The following is a 20,575-nucleotide window of genomic DNA, read 5'->3' as shown; positions in this document are numbered from 1 at the left end:
TAGAGAGGTTTCGGTGCGTTCCTCGCGTAATTCACCGCGTTAGTCATCGCAAAGTCAATGGCCAGTCGCTCATTTATGGTTTACAGCCACGCTGTCTATGATGTTCTCCGGCCAATTGGATTCCACACGGCATACATTTGACATGGGATCGGTACAGAGATATGTCATAACTGCAGTACAATCAATGTATGCGGAGCCAACAACGCGACTTACACAGACACCAAAACACAAATCATGCAGACCAGGAAGAGTACAAAGAGAGCAACCCAAGAGAGCTTCATTCTCTGTGGCTTCGGGTGAACGACGTTGTCCTGATGTTCAAAGCAGGTGCGCACGATAGACCGGAAAGTCGTGACTGTATAAAACTTGACCTGGAACACCTTGTTCGAAGTTTCGTCGATCCAGACAACCGTGGTTTCCGGCTGGATCATGACATCTCAGTAGTTGATCTATGAAGACTGTTGCGCACGCACCTCATAAGCCACTAGTCTGACGGCCCATGACCTCACAACCTGCATGGCATGAACAGGCTGCATAACATGAACAGGGTCATTCGTTGCGGTAAGGTAGAGGCAATCTAACGAGGGGGTGGCATCAGGTTCTGAGGGACGCAGGACGTCAGAGGATCATACTCACATTTCCCGTCAGGCAAAGGAATGAATATGAGGAGTCCGGAGGCCGTGCGCGACGCGTTGAGCGGGTGAGGGCCGCCGGCAGGAGTGCGACCCAGATGGACCGTACGGTAACACTCTACAGCGAAGATCTGAGTCCCCCGTCTGTCCAGTTACTTTCAGTACTCGGTTGCGAAGCGACCGTTGACGAAAGAAAACATACTCCACTTCAGGCGCTCCCCTAAGGGCCCCAAGGACGTGCCGGATCGCATCGGTGAGGAAAGCAGGGATGGGCATGACGTTGGCTTTCCTGCAGGTCAGCCTGTTCTGCTGTCCTTTTATATATGCATGTGGTCCGGATTGCATTGTCCACCAGCAGTGGCGCGTGGGCCCGACGGAGACTCGATGTCGATCTGAGAGAGTTTGCTGTTTGATTACCGTGACGCCGACTCGGAGGGAGAGGGTATTGTCAAGTTCAATCGCTTTCACAATGAAAACACGAACGTGGCAAGGCATGCATTTACCCCCGATGTATAGGACGCTTACTTCAGTCTTCTCCGGGTCTATGCAGGCTTCTGCTATACGGCGTAAAGCAGCTACACAAGGACGGGTAGGTGAAGGTTCATTTAGCCCTACGGATTCCATGGTTCAGAGCGCCCCGCGTCGACTGAATACCTCGAGAGTTAGTACTTACGGCCCCAAGCACTTGTCGTAATGCGCCTCAGGCCTCATAAATAATCTGACCAGCTCCACTTATCGCTCCTCCGAGTCAGATATAGACGTGACGCGTGACGCGTGACGGCTGGAGGACAGGACCGACGACCGACTCGAGACGGCACAAGCAGCGTTATAAGAATCATGATATATATACTCAGCGCCCGCGGGCGACACGATCATCGCAAGTAGGTGAGGCATTCAGTGCCTGATTCCATGCATCCGGCAGTGCCCAAATGACAGAATCAAGCAGAAAGCGAAGGAGGATTGGAGAAACTCACCACGCGCAACAAAGATGGACGGAACCGAGTCACGGACGAGGACATGCTCTCGAACGCATACCGCAGACTCGCCGAGCGATCCCGCGACGACATGCGAATATCCTGATCCAACTGCGAACAGAGCACGTCCCATTCACTGGCAGGTGCCACCTCCAGCAGCCCGCCGCTATGGTCGTGTCAAGATCTGTAAAAACGATAGTGTCTGGTGTAGCCGGGACAACCGTTGCTTCGAAGGTAAAAGATACACGGCATAGATAAACGAGACATAATCTATCAACGGGTCGTTCGTATGTATCACAGACGCATACAGACGCATACAGAAGGATATATAATACAGGCATGACATGAACAGCCTGAGGTGAATCGAACATACTGGAACGCATGGATCGTGACAGCAAACAGAGAGAAACACGGTGAGCTACTAACCAGAGACGAGGGCTCGGAGTAGCTGCATAACCTTCGGGTCCGTCTTCGCTGAGCCCACACGTCGCATGTGCCATGGGATCCCAGCGACGATCCAACCCGTTTCTTGTGTATCAGGAGCGGCAGGTTCCTGTGTCGCAATCCTTTCCTCCAAGGCGGATAGTTGGCGGGAGCTTTCAATCGTCGCCGTGTATATCTTGCGCGCCGAGGTCAACAACCCTTCGACGTCGAAGCGCGCCAGTTCGAGGCCAAGCGTTAGATCGCGGCACCGGATGTCGTCGAGACCCTGAGGTTGCAGGATCTTGCGAAAAGATCCTGCTCTGCCCAAAGGCCTGGGCCAACAGAGCCTCGACGCATGCTCTTCGAGGGGCGGAAGGTGGTCGAGATGGAGAAGGAGCGCGTCTGTCGTTCCCATCGAGGCTATCGCAACATGAAAAAGGGATCCCCGTAGTTCAGCCATAACGGATTGGAACAGTCGCGCGGCAAGCCAGCGTTCAGACGGGTACAACACGCCGCCTACGGAGGAGCTCGCGAGCGTACGCAAACCATGCATCAACTTCAACGAAACATGATGCGTATATTCGACACTGCACAAACGATGTAATGAGGTCCTAATCCAGTGTAGATGTGCGTGTACTTACGTGCTTGCCACTGTCGACATCTCTTGGACGAGGTCCAGGACGTGCAACGTAGCGTTGCCATTGACATCGAGTAGACCCATCGAGTCGTTCGTCGGATAGAAGTGTGTCGTACTAGAGTTGAGGTACTGAGATGCGGTATGAATTTTCCGCATGACGGAATGGAGGCGCAAGACGGTTTCCGTGTCCTCTGACGTCTGGTCCAACGCTCCGGTGGCCCATGAGCACTGTATATCGACAAGCTCGGCGAACTCCTCCCAGCCGACTTTACGCAGCGGTTCCGGAACCGCTCTGCAGGTAGCAAACGCCAAATTCGCGCCAGGGAGGATACAGAGCGTTGTTTGTATCATCGATCGGGCGAGGGGGTCTTCGTCGGAAAATAGGACAAAGAATGGACGGAGGAGCCGGAACACAAGACATCCTACATGGCTACGAGCGGCAGGCACACAAGCCAAGAGTAAGATGATCAACGAGGCGAAACAAAGAGCGATCTAAGCACTCCGGTAAGCATCGTTGTGGGGAGTAGCACGCTTAAAACTACTCACGAAACGTTTTGAGGTGGATGGAGTGGACCCCGTAGCAAGTTTCCGTGCCATGACAGTATTCAACGCCATGATGCGCATTCTGGACAGAAAGCCTAGGGAATAACGTGCAGTCATGAATCAGTCTCGGCATTGCGCCATACGCTCATCGACATTACCAGCATCCCTGGCATTTCCACGTCTAGAACGAAACCTTGGTGCTTCATTGTGAGGTTGGTCGACTCGGTACTCGTTGTGAGGACGCGCAGACCGCCTACGGAGCCCAGAGGGAGATGCTTGACTGCTGTCCGACATGGAGGAGAGCGACACTAGAGATGGAACGAGTGATTGGCGGTGCGGTCTGTCCAGTATGTCGCTCTCCTTGTATCAGCGACGCCGCTAGTCTGTGAAGCGACAAACTAACGTGTCGCACACGCTCGACTTCATAATGGGAGGCGCATGGAGAATGGATCATACGGTCTCATGGTAGGCGTGAGAGCTCGAAGCACTCCAGATGGCACTAGACTCCAGTCGGATGAACGAAAACAAAAGAAAAACGCATTCCATTCACCCAAGAGAGAAAGAACGAACCTTCGATTCCTAAGATGCCAGGACCACGAGGCGCTCTCAATGAAAGCCGCGAGGCGTGATGAACCGTACTCCCCTCGCGCAGTACGTGAGATTCGGTGTCGGCGGGGGTAACCTTGTGACGCATAGGCTGGCCATGAGCAAAGATCTGCCGCACTGCAAGAACACGATATGCCCGCTGGACGGCTGGACGGTGTATCAAAGTCACTTCAACAGCGCACGATGGGTTCCGCCAATGAAAGAGCCCTTGCACTCTAAATCTGGGCCGGTGGCAGAGTGGCAGAACAGAGCTAGAACAGAGCGCTCCGAACCGTGAGGAACAGAAGGCAGACAGAAGGTTCGACGGTTGAGCGCTGAGCCTTGAGGCAAATCTCAGATACAGTGTTGGCGGTGAGTCCACGCTTAGCATTTCCGCTTATGGAAGAGGATGCCTCATTTAGCATGTAGGGAGGAGGGAACCGGACCGCTGCCAGACCGTTTACCCTCGTCGTCCTCATGATCAGTCCTCGCTGCTTCCGCATTTCTGATTGTGTCAGGCAACCCATCAATATTAATGAGTGCGCGAACGTCTCCTTGAATGAATCCCCTCTTCTGGTGAGCCAACCGAGCGTTTGCAACTTGAATATTGTCTCCGGTGGAGAACGCTCTCCGAGTCCGACTTTTCACACTCCGGTTCTTTTCGCTGTACGGCCTGAGCGGCCTCAACCATCTTAAATCCATCCGCCAACAGTCACTCGATAAGGTGATCGTCTCGGCCATTCAGTAACTTAGAAACTGTCCTTGAGCCGCCGGACCGCCGCTGTCGTTGGCCCCCGCGCTTGCAAACTCACCATCAGCTTGCCGCACCATTTTTGGATGCGCGCCATCAACAGATTGATTGCCGTGCAGTAAAAACAAACGCCCTACAGAACGACGGGAGATAGCTAAGTATAATAGTGATGCTCTCGCGGACCTGCGGCACTATTTGAATGCAAGGCTGTACGATATCGTATAACGCTGGTGCACGACACTCCGAGTCTTGAGCAATCTGTACACTGCCAATATTCATCGTCTGCGCGACTGTAGAGTTCACCGCCCGCGACGACGCTAGCAGTGACAAATGTCCATTGACGGTGTATCAGGCTCGTGATTTGAACAGTGCACTGGGTATCTAGTAAAGGAGACGGAGAGCAAGATGGCGTCGGCAAAACGAACGCAAGCTGCGTCCCGGCGCGATCATGATGTGGCCAACAAGTAGTATCATACATACTGCAACGTTACGCGATACGATGGAAAGCCGAGTGTCTACTGGACGGGGGGGAGTAGCCTATTCGCAATGTCCACCGGCAACCCGAGAGCGTGGAAAATCAAGCGTCTCATGTACTCGGTCGCATGGGCGACCGCATAAGCTACTGACTGTCTGCTTGCGGTGTAAAGGCGAGCAGCAGTTTGATAGCTCCAACCGATCGCTTGGAGCGCTAGCTGCGATAGAAACAGACCCTGAGTACGTATTAGCAGACTGAGACTGTGTTTAACATCGCTGTTCAGAGCACTCACAGCGAGCTTGATGAAGTGGCCGATGTATCGCCATGGAGTAGCACGCATCACTTCGCTTGCTCCCAACATAATCACGATGATCACCGCGCCCCGAAGTGGGCTCCGAACAAATTGCTGAATGTCTCCTGCATTCGCTGAATGCCATCCCGACTTGGGCAGTATCGGCAACTGTCACCGCATCTGGGAATATGCTCACATACCTTGAAGCCTTCTACGAAAGACGACAGGGGCGACTTTGGCCCTGAAGCTTGCTCATGGCTCGACCCGCCTATGTCAGTAAGGTCAGCGCTGCGCTGCAGTTGAGATCAATATGACGCACTGATCCTTGCCCTCCAGAGTCTTATACAGCCCGTATTCGAGCTCCTTGATGCTGATCCTGTTGCAATGTAATGCATGTCCCCTCGTTGACAACCCTTCATGATCGAGTGAATTGCCGTCAACTCTAACTTGTAGGGTGACTTACCGCAACGGAAGTGATGACATCGCCTACTGCAGGCGTTATTAAGGGCGATCATTATCATGCAGCGATGTGGACTGACCGGGATGCGTCAACGTCTGGTAAAGTTCCCCAGTGCTGGTTTGCCATATACAAACGTTGCCAGTAGATGACCCGCATACCACCGCATCCCCGTTATGAATAAATGCAACTTGAAGTGCAAGCAGATATCGCGGCTCGGCTTCAAATTTGCAGAGGCGTGGGCGTGGCGATCCGTTGGCACCCATCGCATACAAGTGCACACCGTCCTTGAAGTTATGGACCGCGATGCGTCGGAAGTTCTGAGAGATAGCAGAATAGGCCCTGCTGATGGGTCAGTGGGCGTCGAAATATACGCAGTAAGATGTCTTCTCACATGGTAGGATACGTTCCGGGTGGTTTGATGTGCCAGAGTATATTTTGCGTTTCTACGTCGCAACAGCTAGAGCTACGTGTCAGGTTCTTTACATTGCGCAAAGGAACGGCTCTCACAACACTCCACGAGTCATATGAGTCACAACCAGATTCGTTCCAGTCGAGTCAAACTTTAGAGCGACAGGACGTTCTCGGGACTCTTCTGTAGCGACCGCATCTACAGGCGGATTGGGAAGCATAACGATACCAGCATATGTATCTATGGCACAGTCAGCAGAGCTCCGAAACAGAGATCAATTGAGAGCCAACTCGGTGTGGTTTCCCGAGTCAGGTAAACGTGCGGACCAACGGCAGCTGCGAGAAGCTGTGTGGTGGGGGCGTAATCCATGCAATAGATATGCGATTTGACTCCGAGGTTGATAGGATGTGTTTCACTGGACATCTATTGAACGTACTGTTATTGGAAACGATTGTTACACTGCAAACAAGACGGCGTGCATACCACAGAAAGATTGTGGACTTGTGAAACTGTTCCGTTCTCGCAACCGACGATGACAGTGCCTTCACGGAGCGGGTGCCATATTAGACTGTCAACCTTGCTCCTCATCGTGATCCTATACAAGAAAGTCCCCTTGAGCGTCTTCCAAATGATCACGGTTTCGTCGTCGCTGCCGCTGGCTAGATAAGAGCCATCCGAAGAAAACGCGAGGACATTGATGGCATCTGAATGGCCCTCAGCAAAAGTCAATTCAGGAACGTATGCAGTAGAGGCCATGTCGCAACAGGTAGGTGAATGAAGCAGTATATCGGAACGCGTTGAGGAGAGTGGAAGCCTTGAAGAGTGAGGGGGCTACGCAGTCAGGGCCCGGGGAGCACGTCGTTCGTCCGAGGTCGAAGATACGCCTGCCAGTGAACCGTGTACCACACACGCTTGCAGCACCAGCATTGTGAGCACGCGCATGGCGGCGTCCATCCGAAGCAGCCCTCAATCTCCGAAGTCATTTCCGACCAATGAATGAGGCGCGGCGTCATCTCGACTTCCAGAAGCCTTTAATGGAGCGGATGTGACGCGCTGGGTGGGTCCACCTTCCCTATTTAGGGACAGCGAAGTCGCCTTGGTGGGTCCAGCCTCTCAATGAGGATGAATGAGGAGACAATGAGGTCGCGTCTGTGTGTTCGTCGTCTCCTTCCGGGCGCAATGAGGTTGCCTCATTGCTTTCGCATTGACGAGGAAGGCTTGCAATTGGTTGAAGCAGTCAATTGCGAAGCTGCCAAGCATTTGAATGGCCTGAACCTGCGCCGCGAGGTAACCGCCATGAGATCGTCGGATGTCTGTAACGATAATTCCACACAGGGTAGTACTCGAGCTCAGACTCTCGTGCGCTCTCCGTCCGCCTGTGAAGACGGCGGAGAAGCACATTCTGCACCGGAGGATTCAAGTGCAGTGCGACAGCATACGGGCACAACAAGAATCGTTGCTGACGATGACGCACCGCAACGCCGCTCTTCACTCGGAAGTAGCCCGGATACATTTGGAGATAAGACGGGAATTAGCCAAGATGGCTTCTGTCGCAGATGAGCTGCGGTCCTTCGACGAGAAGTGAGGCCGGTGGGACGAAGGCGTAGACTATCTGGGACAGCAACCTGAAGAATGGATTGGTAACATACAGTTCGATGTACCACGACTTGTGCAGCCCAATGGCGACGAGCACGGCCTGCGGCGCGGGTGGCTCGGAAGTATATCTGAGATTCCGGTTTTGTGTAGTGATTCACGATCGATCGAGATTGCACTCTCTTCGACAAGTCAATGGCAATTACCGCGCCGGCGCGGGAGACCTTTGAGCCAGTCCTGATCAGAGATCCGAATGCTATGCGGCGGCGCGCTGCACGCCTTGATACAGTACCGGTCATTCCCATCCTAACTGCGCGCAAGCAGGATCTGACAATCGCCCCAGCCTAACTTATGTTCACGATGCGGAACTGCCCCTTCAGTCTGAGCACCACGGGTTCGGAAACGTGGCCAACTCATCGACGACGGCACGATCTTGCCCCACGCCGCTTTCGTTGAGCGTCCAAATGAGGATTGGCTGCATCGGCTGTATTCTGAATGCGCCTCATGGCTCACCGCAGTGCTACAGACCGACAATCGCGGTTCCAGTGCTGGCCGTCATGCGCTCGGTCTGAGACTTCTGTAATGGAAACGAAGATAGGCCAACTCCGGGTCTCTTTGCGTGTAGGGTGCGGTTGACGCGTTGTCCGATTAATGATTGTTCGTGAGACGTGCAGTGCTCGACGAAGCCAGGTGCGATCCTAAACATCCCATATATATGCCATAGGGGACTACTGAAGCTAATATCACTGAACACTATGTCCGATACCGTGTCCACGCAATCCACGAGTCCCAGACGATCTGCTCGTCTACGAACCGCGTCTACAGCTAGTAGTCGGGCGGTCTCCCAGAACAATACACGATCTGTACGCGCATCTGACAGAACCGACTTCAAGCTACTAGTACCCATAAACCCAAACGATCATATCGCCCGGAGCCCCAGCGTCGGTCAGTTGCTTGCTTCCAGGTTGGTAACAAAGCTAACGTTTACGGCTTCCGACTCAGGATTACATGCAATTGCCGTGGAGGAAGCCGCAAGGCCGTCGTTAGCCGTCGGCACGACGTCGACGAACGGCGGAGAAAGCTCGAGACGGCTGAGGTATTGTTACTCTTCGATTTGTGCTGTGAGTCTCTCAGTATCTCTCTGAAAATCGTACGTGTCTCACGACGATACACAGGGTTTGCTAGTAGCGGTACTGTCGCTCAGCCTGCTGCTTGAGGACACCCGCCGCTACGTGACGTTCGCCTGCGCTTGGACAATTTATAGCGTCGCATTAGCCAACCCGATTGGCGACACCTATGCCCATTTGCTCAAATCTATGGTCCCTGTGCTGATGTGTTTGGCCCCCACTCCCTTGGTGTTGTTACCGAGTTGCCGGCTCGCCGCAGCGGACCATCGGCTGAACGCGAACTGGTCGGATTATGTTGACCTAGTTGCCATCCAAAGCTCGTGGGTTGCTGGGACGACGAATGAAACCTTGAACCGGCTCGAGAGCACCCTCCAGCTATACGTCACTGCGCTGAAAATCCATCGCTCGTCACAATCGCTTTTCGATAGTATGGCGTCCTCCGGCACTCTCGCTCAGGCATCGGAGGCCTTAGCAGAAGACGCGGGGAAGGTGGCCAGGGACGTCATTGAGTTGCATAAAGAGGCGAGCATCGTGGCTCAGGGGTGAGCGTACATGCCTCTGGTGCTCTGATACTAGCCCCTGATTCGTTCACGCAGGGTCAACGACCTCCATTGGGCCGCGATCATCGCGCTGTCTCGCGTGCAATCAACCTCTCATACGTGGACCCGGCTCATATATCCTGGGAACGCCTGGATTGTGTCCCGTCTGTTCGAGGCGGTCGACTTATCCATCTCTGAATCATCGCGTCGACTCACACCGTATATCCACGCCACCCTGGCCGACGTCTTCCATCTCGCCGGCAGCCTGGCCGTCATCGACGATTGCATCACGGATCACTGCCCGAGGACTTACCGAGGACTCGGTGCTCGAGGTTTCCTGCGGTCGGCTGCAGGCCCCGAGCCAAATCGATGCAGGGACCTAATGCTGATCGTCGAATTAGCGAGGTACGATATCAGGGAGATACTGACGTCAATTCAAGATATGGTCTCTGTCGCAGACAACGCGAACAGGCAGATCATGGGTTTGCGCAACAAGCTTGCTCGGCGTTGGGAGACTCAGCCTGTAGAGCACATCGGTATGGGAGACTTAGTCATTCATATCGATAACATAGCCTTGGCACAGAGGAATACGGACATCAAGAGTAATGTCGAATATTTTCCTATATAGATGTCTGCGAGCCGTTGCGCGTGCAGTTACATGTACAGCATCTGTATAGTACGATACAGTCTCTATGTTGCCGACGAGTATTGTCTGCGTGCGAAGCGCATCTGTATTTGTCAGTGTGTTCTTGATCAATAGTATGTCATGGGCAGTTGGCGTCGAAATGAAATCGCACATCGGAGGTGAGACGAGATGAACGCCGCCGCCTGAGAGGGTCACTCATCGCAAGTCATTGGGCTATGAGCGACGCGATCAGGAAAAAGGACAAGTACCCATACTAATGCTAGAATCACGTGTGCTATGGGTCTCCACACCACGAAACCGAGGATACTGCACAAAAGATATATTCGAACAGCTTGATTGAATGTACAATACAGTCGATAGTACAAGCGGCAGCAACCTGGATATCTACGTTAGCGTGACTTGACTTACCGCAGGTGCAACGGGCATATCCTCGCGACCTCCAGGCCAAACCAGGGCAGGGGACGCGAGGGTCAGCGAACCGTCGCACGCACGGGCAAGGTGCAGTGCTTACTCACATTCGGGGGAGCTAAAGGCAGGATCGTTGGGTGGGTGCCCGCCGTGAGGGCTTGCGGGATTGTCGGACAGCGCCCAGGTTTCGCGGGCTTGGCGGGTGCGTTGTGTACGACTACCTTGGTGTCGACACTGTCACTGCTTTGTCGAAGTTGGCCAGGCACATTCATCCTGGCACGCGGAGGACGTACCTAGGTAATCATGTGCGCAAATGGGAGAGAACGGGTAAATCGGTGGGCAGGTGCGGGCGGGATTGTGATTGTGCTACCTCACGTTCGACTTGAGGGCCCCATGCTGCGGCGGGAAACACGTTGAAGGGCCGACAGGTGAAGCGGAAACAGGACGCACCTGCTGCAAGAGGTCGACACCGATCTCGTCGAGCACCTGCTTGAGGATCGTGTTGCTCTCTGCGTCCTCGTCCTCGAGCTCGTCGTCGACCACATCGGACATCATCTCTTCCTTCATGACCATCGTCGTGCTCTCTCGCTCAACCTCGTTCATGATCCGTTGTATTTGCGGGAGATTCACGCCGTGATTCATCATGCCCATTGCCTGGTATTGAGTAGATTGATTAGAGGTGGTCCTCGAGCCACGAAAAGATCCTTAGAGCGACGCAGAGGACGTACACGAGTCGCGCCGCGCATCGCGTCCGCCATCTGCTGGTTGCTCCTGAGTGTCTGTATCCGGAGCCCGACGGCCTGCAGCTGTGTCCGCATCTGATAGAACTTCTGGACGTATCGCTGCGTCCGTACGGTATCCTTCGCCATGACCTTGCACGTATTCTAGGTTGCGCAGTGAATGAGGATGCTCAGCATGTACGACGCGACAGCGCGCACCATCTACCCCGCCTTCGCACTCTTCGTGATGTCCATGATGAGCTTCTTCTCCTGCTGCTCGAGCTTCGCCCTCTCCCTGTCGAGCTCGCGCTGCGCCTTCGCGATGTCACGTTGGTGTTGCCGCAGCCGCTCGGCGGGGTGACCGTCCGCCCAAACAGTGTTTCCTGCGTTCCCATACTAAGTGCCGATTCCGTCGCACGAAGGCGCGGGAGGGACAGTGGCGAAAGATGTGTGTGTCAGTCGAATGTTCAGGAATAGCAGGGCGGCGGAGCGCAGACTCGTTTAGGAGGCGTAGGTGTGTCGAGCATGAGAGGGTGCAGCTGAGGGAAGGGGCGCTGAAAGCGGTTGAACGGGAATGCTTACCGGGGCTGCCCCGGTTTGCGCCTCCTCTGACCTCCCTGTACTACTCACTGAACCCGTGTCGACGTCTTGCGTCACTGCGTGCTCGTCCTTGAATGTGGGCGCAAGAGCGGCAGTCTTCGCTGATCGCGCCAAGGGAGACCGGGTGGCTGCGAGTCGTGCTATCTTGCTGTCGACTTAACGATTGCATGACGGCGGAACTTGACGTGTCGACGGATCGTAGCGGCGCGAGAAGCTCAGGGATGGAGGCTCAGGTGGCTGCTCAGTTAGAGGGTCGGTGCGAGAGTCGAACGATGTCGAACACGAAGGGCCATAGATCTGTCAGTGTCTTGGCCTTTAGATGAACACGTGAACGTTTGAACGCCGGTGCACTGTGACGCGACACCAGAACGAGCGCCGTTGCTATATTGTTCGCCTGCCTTTTCTCCGTCAAAGTAAGCCTGCATTATGGTCATCTATTACATCTAACCGGAGAACCTACTGAGGGGTACGTTCCGCTCCTCTCTCTCTCTCCTCGAGTGTATCCTATTGAACTGACGCAAACTGTGTCGGACGCCCTGCTGTTACGCTCATGTCGCGAGAAACCTCGAGATCCAAGGCTGAAGTCGTTTTGCCGGCCGAACGTGCCTCTACTGGGACCAGCGCACTAGGTGACGGCCACGAGAATCAGACTAGGGGTGATTCCTACGACGACGCCCGCGGCACCCAGCAAGGCAAACGCAAGAAGAAGGAACCTATTCCTTGCGGCGACGTCATTGATATTTCGTCTGACGACGGCACGGATCATCCGGTCAAACGTTGCCGTGAGGAAACGACGGAGAAGCGGGGAGGAAATGGATCTGCGCAGGCGTCCATCGCGCGCGATCTCAAGATACAGCAAGACAAAAACGCGGCCCTCCAGGACGCACTTGTGGCTGCTTACGCCACACAGAAGAAGCTCACTGACGAACTTGAGACGTTGCGTGGCGAAGTGGAGACAGCCTCGAATACATATGCGGAGCTGTTGCAACGATTCGTCGAGACTACAGAGGTACCGTTCGATCCGCTCCGAGATTTGGTCTGCATACTGATGTCGACGCCATCCTGCAATTGAAGGAACTCCAATCACTCCAATGTGCGGCTCAAGAGTCAGACCGGCGTGCAAATGAACTAGAGGTAATTACTTTGTACACCTCCTGTGACCTTTTTGACCGACGTTATGTAGAAGGTACGCACACCTTCTGCGTTCCAGTGGTACATCCAGTCGCTTATGGGACAAGCAAATTGAATGCATGAAACTGGAAGCGGAAGATCGAGAGGATAAGTTGTCAACCGCACGCGTACGCATATAGCTCTTCTTGATTCCATCGGCGGCTTGGTTGACCCTAGTTTCCAGAATTTGGCTGCAAGCATGAAGAATGATATCACTTGTACGATCTGTACGCAGATTATTTCGCTACCTTATGTGTGAGTTCCTCTCCTCCCAGTTTCGCTATTACACGCATCGACCCTCCGATACGATAGACTGTCATGCGGGCATACGGCATGCCGAGCTTGTCTTGAAGGATGGTTCAGCGAGTTACTTGTGCAACACTTGGAGAGGCACCCGCACGCTGATTTGCCCAACATGCAACCATACTACGATGCCATCCGCGATCCCAGCTTGGACGAAACGATTCGAGAACGTGCTATCGCAGAGGCTACGATGGTTCTCAAGTTTCATCCTCGCCCTAGCTACACGTGTCCCATTTGTCGACAGATTCTGAAGACCAAGCCAACGGGAGAGATTGCGCTGAGGAGTATTGTATCGAGCGTCGCGCACTCACTGGGTGAAGAGAACCCTAACACCGGGAGCGTCCATGAGGAGGAAGGTTTCTGGGACGGGTTCTTTCCACCTTTTATTGTACATTGATGATTATCCATGGGCTACTGTACCGTACCATGAGCCCGAATCGCGGCCGCGTACATCATGCGACCGCGACGAATATCCACTGCTATAGTTTCAATACGGCAAGTTCATCTTGCTGCAGGGATCGATCATACAGTTACACGCACTGGAGATGTTTCGACATTGTCATCGACGCGTGACGAAAATTCAGGACGTCCTAGACGGGGCTCGCCGGCACCGACCGCGTCCTCAGTGTCTTAAGACATCGTCTTGAAGACGTCGTCAGTTCTACGCGACTCACGGAAATATACCGAGCGCTGAGGACAGGCTAGCCAATGAGACAGAAGACGTTTCGAACGTTGACGTTGAACACCGCGCAGCGCGATATCGCGATCGTGACCATGTGGCGTGAGCTGCCAGTCACGGGCATCCGGTACGAATGCTTCCGGGGACGTGGAGACGCCTGCTGGAATGTCCGGGCCCTCTGCGCCCATGGATGTCGACGATGGGGGACCTTAGTGATGGGTGGGAATGCGCGACGAACACTGCTCTGCATGTATTTATCAACAACGGCCTGCTCTATACTCGAACGATATGTACCTCTGAATCGCTCTGGGATTGCATGACATACGTCGCGGCGGAGGCGGAGGCGGAGGCGGAGTCGATCTCATCGGTTTGGCTGAAGCGTGTTCGGAGCGTCATATCCATTTCTGCGTAAGTACCGACTGGAACTCACCTCATGCGTGAGTGTGGCGTGAAACGAGACCGATCATGACCGTATATATTTGATGGTTGCAGCTCGACTTTTGCGTCGGTCAGGAGGGGACAGTGCCCACGAGTAAATACAACAATCCGAGCGACTCTCAGGACCGCTAGCAAAAATATGACAGACTCGCACCAGCGAATGTCAGCAGCTGGCCCGGGTAACACACGATTGCCGACTAGTAGTCGGCAGGTAACCCTCTCATTGAACGATGATCAGTTGTTGCCAGTTCATCCAGTCGCAGATGGCTACTAGTTACACATGCCCGCACCCTCCACCTGCAACTCATTCAGCGTCGAGAAGAGGTCCATGCCCTCCTTCCAGCGTGCAGTAGCACGCCGACCAACCTCAACACGCTCAGCAGCATCCAAACTTGAGAGATAATCCGACGTGGATTGGCAGCCTTGATCGACCCACCGGAATATGCCACCTGCCGTGTACTGGGTGAAGGAGTATCGCTGTTCACCCTCTCTGACCGGAGTGTTTGAGTGCCGGAGGGTGGCCGATGGTATCGCGATGGTTGATCCAGGCGGGAACTCTATGGCAAGCTTCAGATCCCATAAGATGAGGTGTCCCCCCTTCCGTGGGTCGAAATCTCCAAGTGCGGATATGACACACCAACCAAACGGCAGGTTGCCACAGTCGCGGTGGTCAAGGGTACATGTTTGAGGCCCGAAGTTAAAGGTCGCGCATGCAAAGATGCTACGCGTGAAGTTTGGCTTGAGGCGCCCATCATGCGCCAGTAGGGACTGCATGTGTGCGGCGTAGTATTCGTAGAGACGTGGGGCCCATGTGCGGAATACACCTTGCATATGGCGGTCTTTTTGTCAGTGCCCTGTGTAGCCAGCTTAGGTCAAGTCACATACTCGATCCGAAGGCAGCAATCCGCTTGATATGTTCATGCTGCACAAGCTGCTCCAGGACGCGAGCATTTGCTGATGAGTGTGCGAGTTTCTGTGGTCGCTGCAATGGAAATAAGGTCGTGCACTCCACAGCAGTGTTTCAGGTACCTTTTGCCCTCCCCCATATGATATTCCCACCGCTAAGGCAGGAAAGTCTCCGCGCCGATGTACGCGATCCTTGACTGTCAGTGACAGCTCTTCGCGGGCCTCTGCAATGGCTGCTGCTGCACCTGCCTGTACGTTGTGCCACTGCGAGTCGTCGGGAGCACCACAGAGAACGGCAATAACCCGCCCGCAATCGTCTGTTATGGGCCGAACGGTGCTATGTCCATGTCAGATTACTGTATACGGGCAGGGCAGGAGATACACACCGCCCATCCCAATGAACCAGTTCGAATCCATATCGCGATTCCGCACCCACCAAGTCCTCCAGGCGGTAGTGCTGGCGCGTTGTACGCGATTCTCGGCCTCCTGTGTATGCACCGTTAGTGTGCGGGAGGGTGTCGGTAAGAAGAGCCGTTTCAATGGGTCGGGCAGCTTTGACGTGTGTTCGGATAAGAGGTAGGCGTGGTCGTTGATCAGCGCTGTACGGATATGCATGCTCGTCCCTCCGACGCCGTCGCTTTTCGCGACTTTGTGCCTTTCGCCGTCGTGTTTCAGTCTGCCGCGAGGGTTCGTCGACGCTGAGAATTGCTCGGGCGGCGCCTCCATCGCCATCTGGGATGCCGCATTCGTCGGAGAGCCCCGTTACGCCCACCGCCACGCTACTCGACGCTACCAGTCTGGGAATCTGTGTACGAGGCTCCGGTGAGGTACTGTCGAGGTCAAGATCGTCGTGTTCCGAGGCGGCCGTCTCCCTTGCCACTGCCATCATGAGGAGCTCGGCGAATGAGAATTGAGAATGAGAAGCCGCCGCCAACGGCGCCACTGTGGGGTGCGGTATGAGTGCGGTCGATATGGAGAGCTTGAACCCGCGGTCAACCCGTGCGCTCTGCTACGCGGGCGCAGACCCCCAGTGCCAGGCGAGGCTCCGCGTAGTTGCGGCCCGCGCAGCGTACACCTCAATGAAGAACCGCGGTGATAAAGGCGACTCACCGTGGGTACGCGTATCGGTCATGATGCGCAGGTTTCGTGCTCGGGATGGTGGTAGGCGACGGATGGTGAGTCCCAGCAAGGCCGTTTGTTATGTCGACGCGTCCGTCACGGACACGTCGCGGGAGAAGGCAGTGAGAAAGTGGCGACGGCGCGGCACATCTCCCTCAGTCGATGCATGACGTATCCGCGGCCCACCGCCCGAGCGATAGACGCATCAACCGCGACTGTAGGCACGTTTAGGTCGAGCGACGGAGGGGCAATGTCGGATGTACAGGCGGACGTCGACGGTCGACGGCTGGATCGCGAGGGACGCGCGGCGCGATAACGCGAGTTACTACTACTTACTAGGCCGAGGCCAGAGGCAGGTTTGCCCTGGGTTTGCCCCGACGCGCATGGGCGCTTGTTTCTTGCGGCGGTGGCAAACGGTAAGCGACCCATACTAGCTCTATGTGGCCGTGTCGAGGATGTAGGAAGAAGCAGGTGGTAAGTAGCACGCTCGTTCCGCGACAGTGTACTAACGTCGACCGCGCGTCCGGTTCAACACCCATTTGGAGCATGCCATTGGCTGGTACGTCATGTCTCAACAGCGATGTCAAGAGTGTACGCCTGCTAAGAACCTATGTTAGAGCGAGTATTTCGAGCCAGAGGGCCGCGCTCGCATGTCTCGGCAGCGCAGGATGCATACACGACCGAAGGTCACGGAGTGTCATAGGGAAAACACACCCATGTTGGCGACCCATCTACGCACTCTCCGTACACGTGAGGGTGCAGGCTGGCGATTTAAATACAACAGACTGCAAAGTAAGTTGACGCGAGTCGCTCGCAAATAATTTGTCGCTCAGCATGCGCTCCATACTGAGCTCACCGGTTGATCATACTAGATCTGCTTGCGGCTCCAACCCCGGCGTTGGGCCCTCAGTCGCTGATACCCTGGACGGCCTGACTACCGAATACTCTTAGGTGCGTCAATATCCACGTCTCCGAAGCCCGCAACTCATTCGAATGTACCTTGATTGCTGTAGGTAGTCTCAATGGACAGTCATAGCCTGGCGCAGACTTCGTTGGAGTACGCAGAGAAGATGGCCGCAATGTTGAACATTGGGCGTTGATCTCAGCTAATCACCAAGCACTCGATCCTAGCACCAGTTCTGTCGTGGCCATTCGGGCCCATGTGGAAGGCACAATGGTACGCCGCCAGATATGACGCAGTGCGTCAGTCCTCGTGTGTTACTCAAGGCGGAACTCGCATGGCTGTTCGCGAATTTGTGGGCAAGGCCACACTGCCGTCATCTTCTCCCCCAACCACTTTGCCAAGCGCGCGAAAATGTTCGCCTGAACTGACACTGGTGAGTCTGACAGGGACCGTCTCTGAGCTCTTCGTGTCTAGATGGCATAATATTCAGGTGCGCATATGGATGCATCATGTTCACGGCGTGGGTTCGCTGACTCTGATTCCTTTCATTACAGGCCCGCTTCTCTCATGGCATCCGCGTGAGTGGAAGCCTATATGCGTTCCAGGCAGCTACACGCACACCGGCCGTCCATACGCGGGTTGTCTGCTCCCCGTCACTCGATTGTCCTCTCGCATGGCCCTCCACTCGACCGTTTCTCCCTCTCCGGAACAGAGAGACAAAGCAGTCCCCCAATGCCGTCGGTGTGGGCCACGAGCACCGATGCATGTCTGTATATAAAGACGACGGGTAGACGCAACACGGCAAGGTCGCGACTTTCTTCACGCAACAAAGGCAACCACTCCTCGGCAACTTGAAGCACACAGAAATGTTCGCTCAAATGAACGCTAAGTAAGTGTATACCATTCGGCTTCATCGTCTCGCTGACGCTTTTACCCTCCAGTCTTCGCGTCAAACGTACAGTCTTCCGCACGTCCGGTATCTACGTCAAATTGCCGTGCTCGGGCGACATCACAGACGCTTGCTGGCGACCGTCGACATTCACGATCAAGGAACTATCGACAGGCCAATGTGAGTCCGAGTCTTGTCTTAGCTATCCGACTTCTCCTAACGATCCTACACGAATCACAGATGCCGTTTTCTTAGTCGACAGCTTCGACAGAAGCCGATCCGGATCATCCGTCTTTGATGCAAAGTGGACGATGGACGCCCATCAGGTAGGTTTCTTCAAATTCATTCAACTTATCTCACAATAGTTTCACAGAGCGATGGCATTCTGTCATGGTCGAATGGCCAGGCGGTCTACCAATTCATGCTTCGTAGCTTCAGCGTTTCGAAGTATCTGTCTTTGATTCGGGCGTTCGCGGGAGGTCTGAGGTTGGCGCACGAACAACTCCAGGCATTGGAAGGCCTGCTATCCGCCCACCTCGAAGGCGAGCCGTCCGACGTCCAGCCCGGCCAGGACATAGAAGACGGCGTTGACATCCAGGAGGAGGTTCTGATGAATGTTGATGGAGGTGCACTCTACTAGGATGTGTTTTTCGCATGTACGCCAATATCCACGATTGCAAACCGTTGCTGACATATACTGCGCAGAATCCGAGATCGTCATGAAACATTGATGATGTACTCGCACCTTGACCCGATGATCACCTCGGTGAAGTTTCGACTGTGCTGAACGTACCCTACATGTACAACTATAGTGCCTTTACGCGCCGCTCCTCCACATTGCAGTTCGATGTATTTGTTTATTATGCATTTTTGCCTCTATACGCGTGCCAGTGTGCCAATCGCGCCAGTGGAAGAAGTCGAGGACCGCCTGTGTCGCCATTCTGAGCCCTTGTGCCGTATGAAAGTTCGCAGGTGCGTGTACCATTGGCGGATTCACCTTCCAATATCGCCACTGATAACTTCAGTTTTGCGAACGCTCCTTGAAGGCCGCACGTCACTCCACGCCATACAACATGGAATCGATCCTTTTCTCATTATTGCGCCCTCAGGCTACGACGCCCATACCGAGCGTCGCTGAGGCTGACGCCAACTTGAACTCTGACCTTGACGGGTTAGTTCCGGCCGATGCCCAGCGCACAGTGTAAGACCTTATTGCGGTACTGTCTGCGACATGTCCCAGCCCTCAGCTCTTTTGCCTGTGTATGTGCTGCTTGCGCCCGCCGACCAGCATCAGTAGTACTATAGCAGCGCTAAATCGCGAAGTGCCGGGTTGCCATATCGGGCATTCTCGTCGCTGTATCGTCTAACGGTCTGCGCACCGCAAGTTACTTACTTCTAGAATTTGCGCATGCGACGTAGGCCTGCGTTCTACTCATGATATACGAGCTGGTGTTGCCCAACGTCAAGAGATCTGAACCTACCAGAAAGACAGTGAACGGTTGTTCAGCCGCGAACGTACGAATCACGGCGTCCACGCTACGCCGATCGTAGTACTTAGGGTCTACGTGCCCTCCGAGTAGTAGTCCAGTGCAATCTGGAGGTCGGGAGAGACACCCAGATGTGAATGTAAGGTAAGTCGTATGTGCTGCGTGCTCCGCGTCTGTGCTTACGGGGCGACGTTTCAAGACGAATGTAATCCGGTCATTGGCACGCGAACGAAGTGGGGCATCGTCGCGAGTCACTCGGACGTGCGACCACACAGCCGGATGTTGGCCAGGATCGCTGCTCACCAACTCCGTTACCTCCAGCCGCTGCGATTGCCCGACTTTTCATCAAGACGCGTAAAGCAGCACTATCCCAACTGACTGCGAACTGCACGACTCTGACGGCCGCCCGTGGATCTTCGTCCTGTACGACGCTTGTACGAGTCCCGCTATGGTCAAGAGTGGAGGTCCGAGGGACTCAGAGGAGGCGAGGTAGCTCGGGGTAGAGGAATCTCTAACAGCCTGCCGCTGATGAAGGTACGTGCGTCATTGTTGAAGGCATGCGTATGTGCTCAATTCAAGGCAGCACCGACCACGAATGAGTACAAGAAGAAAGATGCGTCTGATCGCGGCGTCGACGATTCACCCGCAGGGCCTGGACAACCTGCTTCTGGCGGCATTTGACTTGGAACAACAACAGTGAGTTGCTGTCGTTCTTACCGCTCTGCCACTCATGTCAATGTGCGGCATCAGGGAAGCACTCAATCCGAAGGGCCAAGAGCACGCGAAGGAACCATCCACCGAGAAGTTCAATGAACTCGTGAAGCTGCGCGACCAAATGGACAGTTAGCTCAAGGATAGTTTACTCTG

The 20,575-nt window shown here is 54.6% G+C and overlaps 11 protein-coding genes across 11 annotated transcripts; 5 read left to right on the top strand and 6 right to left on the bottom strand.

Moving 5' to 3' along the window:
• Positions 1-209: 209 nt before the first annotated feature.
• C8Q71DRAFT_854375 (uncharacterized protein) lies at positions 210-908 on the bottom strand (the record flags this gene model as incomplete). The annotated part of the gene is made up of 5 exons (XM_047927040.1): positions 210-284; positions 336-422; positions 474-577; positions 637-776; positions 835-908. The coding sequence occupies 5 exons, from the start codon at positions 906-908 to the stop codon at positions 210-212; spliced, it is 480 nt and encodes a 159-aa protein (XP_047783322.1).
• A 1,119-nt stretch (positions 909-2,027) lies between these two features.
• C8Q71DRAFT_854374 (uncharacterized protein) lies at positions 2,028-3,290 on the bottom strand (the record flags this gene model as incomplete). The annotated part of the gene is made up of 3 exons (XM_047927039.1): positions 2,028-2,616; positions 2,671-3,158; positions 3,213-3,290. 3 exons carry the CDS (start codon positions 3,288-3,290, stop codon positions 2,028-2,030), a joined length of 1,155 nt encoding a protein of 384 aa, XP_047783321.1.
• A 2,523-nt stretch (positions 3,291-5,813) lies between these two features.
• C8Q71DRAFT_700844 (WD40-repeat-containing domain protein) lies at positions 5,814-6,937 on the bottom strand (the record flags this gene model as incomplete). The annotated part of the gene is made up of 5 exons (XM_047920149.1): positions 5,814-6,111; positions 6,164-6,229; positions 6,280-6,421; positions 6,472-6,604; positions 6,665-6,937. The coding sequence occupies 5 exons, from the start codon at positions 6,935-6,937 to the stop codon at positions 5,814-5,816; spliced, it is 912 nt and encodes a 303-aa protein (XP_047783320.1).
• Positions 6,938-8,529: 1,592 nt separating this feature from the next.
• On the top strand, positions 8,530-10,068 carry C8Q71DRAFT_854373 (uncharacterized protein; the record flags this gene model as incomplete). The annotated part of the gene is made up of 4 exons (XM_047927038.1): positions 8,530-8,719; positions 8,777-8,895; positions 8,950-9,443; positions 9,498-10,068. The coding sequence occupies 4 exons, from the start codon at positions 8,530-8,532 to the stop codon at positions 10,066-10,068; spliced, it is 1,374 nt and encodes a 457-aa protein (XP_047783319.1).
• A 792-nt stretch (positions 10,069-10,860) lies between these two features.
• Positions 10,861-11,363, bottom strand: C8Q71DRAFT_885587 (Snf7 family; the record flags this gene model as incomplete). The annotated part of the gene is made up of 3 exons (XM_047928556.1): positions 10,861-10,890; positions 10,945-11,148; positions 11,223-11,363. The coding sequence occupies 3 exons, from the start codon at positions 11,361-11,363 to the stop codon at positions 10,861-10,863; spliced, it is 375 nt and encodes a 124-aa protein (XP_047783318.1).
• Positions 11,364-11,433: 70 nt separating this feature from the next.
• C8Q71DRAFT_885585 (uncharacterized protein) lies at positions 11,434-11,740 on the bottom strand (the record flags this gene model as incomplete). The annotated part of the gene is made up of 2 exons (XM_047928555.1): positions 11,434-11,609; positions 11,711-11,740. 2 exons carry the CDS (start codon positions 11,738-11,740, stop codon positions 11,436-11,438), a joined length of 204 nt encoding a protein of 67 aa, XP_047783317.1.
• Positions 11,741-12,363: 623 nt separating this feature from the next.
• On the top strand, positions 12,364-12,945 carry C8Q71DRAFT_854370 (uncharacterized protein; the record flags this gene model as incomplete). Its single annotated transcript, XM_047927037.1, has 2 exons — positions 12,364-12,827; positions 12,888-12,945. The coding sequence occupies 2 exons, from the start codon at positions 12,364-12,366 to the stop codon at positions 12,943-12,945; spliced, it is 522 nt and encodes a 173-aa protein (XP_047783316.1).
• A 207-nt stretch (positions 12,946-13,152) lies between these two features.
• On the top strand, positions 13,153-13,665 carry C8Q71DRAFT_690615 (uncharacterized protein; the record flags this gene model as incomplete). Its single annotated transcript, XM_047919857.1, has 2 exons — positions 13,153-13,238; positions 13,296-13,665. Coding segments are annotated over 2 exons (456 nt in total), but the record flags the coding sequence as incomplete, so codon positions are not given.
• Positions 13,666-15,144: 1,479 nt separating this feature from the next.
• Positions 15,145-16,012, bottom strand: C8Q71DRAFT_690084 (uncharacterized protein; the record flags this gene model as incomplete). Its single annotated transcript, XM_047919853.1, has 4 exons — positions 15,145-15,227; positions 15,289-15,385; positions 15,433-15,646; positions 15,696-16,012. Coding segments are annotated over 4 exons (711 nt in total), but the record flags the coding sequence as incomplete, so codon positions are not given.
• Positions 16,013-18,198: 2,186 nt separating this feature from the next.
• Positions 18,199-18,861, top strand: C8Q71DRAFT_721041 (uncharacterized protein; the record flags this gene model as incomplete). The annotated part of the gene is made up of 4 exons (XM_047921403.1): positions 18,199-18,221; positions 18,274-18,401; positions 18,462-18,547; positions 18,595-18,861. 4 exons carry the CDS (start codon positions 18,199-18,201, stop codon positions 18,859-18,861), a joined length of 504 nt encoding a protein of 167 aa, XP_047783313.1.
• Positions 18,862-20,236: 1,375 nt separating this feature from the next.
• On the top strand, positions 20,237-20,555 carry C8Q71DRAFT_854367 (uncharacterized protein; the record flags this gene model as incomplete). The annotated part of the gene is made up of 3 exons (XM_047927036.1): positions 20,237-20,242; positions 20,292-20,404; positions 20,459-20,555. The coding sequence occupies 3 exons, from the start codon at positions 20,237-20,239 to the stop codon at positions 20,553-20,555; spliced, it is 216 nt and encodes a 71-aa protein (XP_047783312.1).
• Positions 20,556-20,575: the final 20 nt, after the last annotated feature.

The sequence above is a fragment of the Rhodofomes roseus genome, assembly GCF_022264815.1.
Source record: "Rhodofomes roseus strain CIRM-BRFM 1785 chromosome Unknown C8Q71scaffold_3, whole genome shotgun sequence".
NCBI classification, from domain to species: Eukaryota; Fungi; Basidiomycota; class Agaricomycetes; order Polyporales; family Fomitopsidaceae; genus Rhodofomes; species Rhodofomes roseus.
Note: the sequence above shows the minus strand (reverse complement) of the source record. Positions and strands in the feature narration are given on the sequence as shown.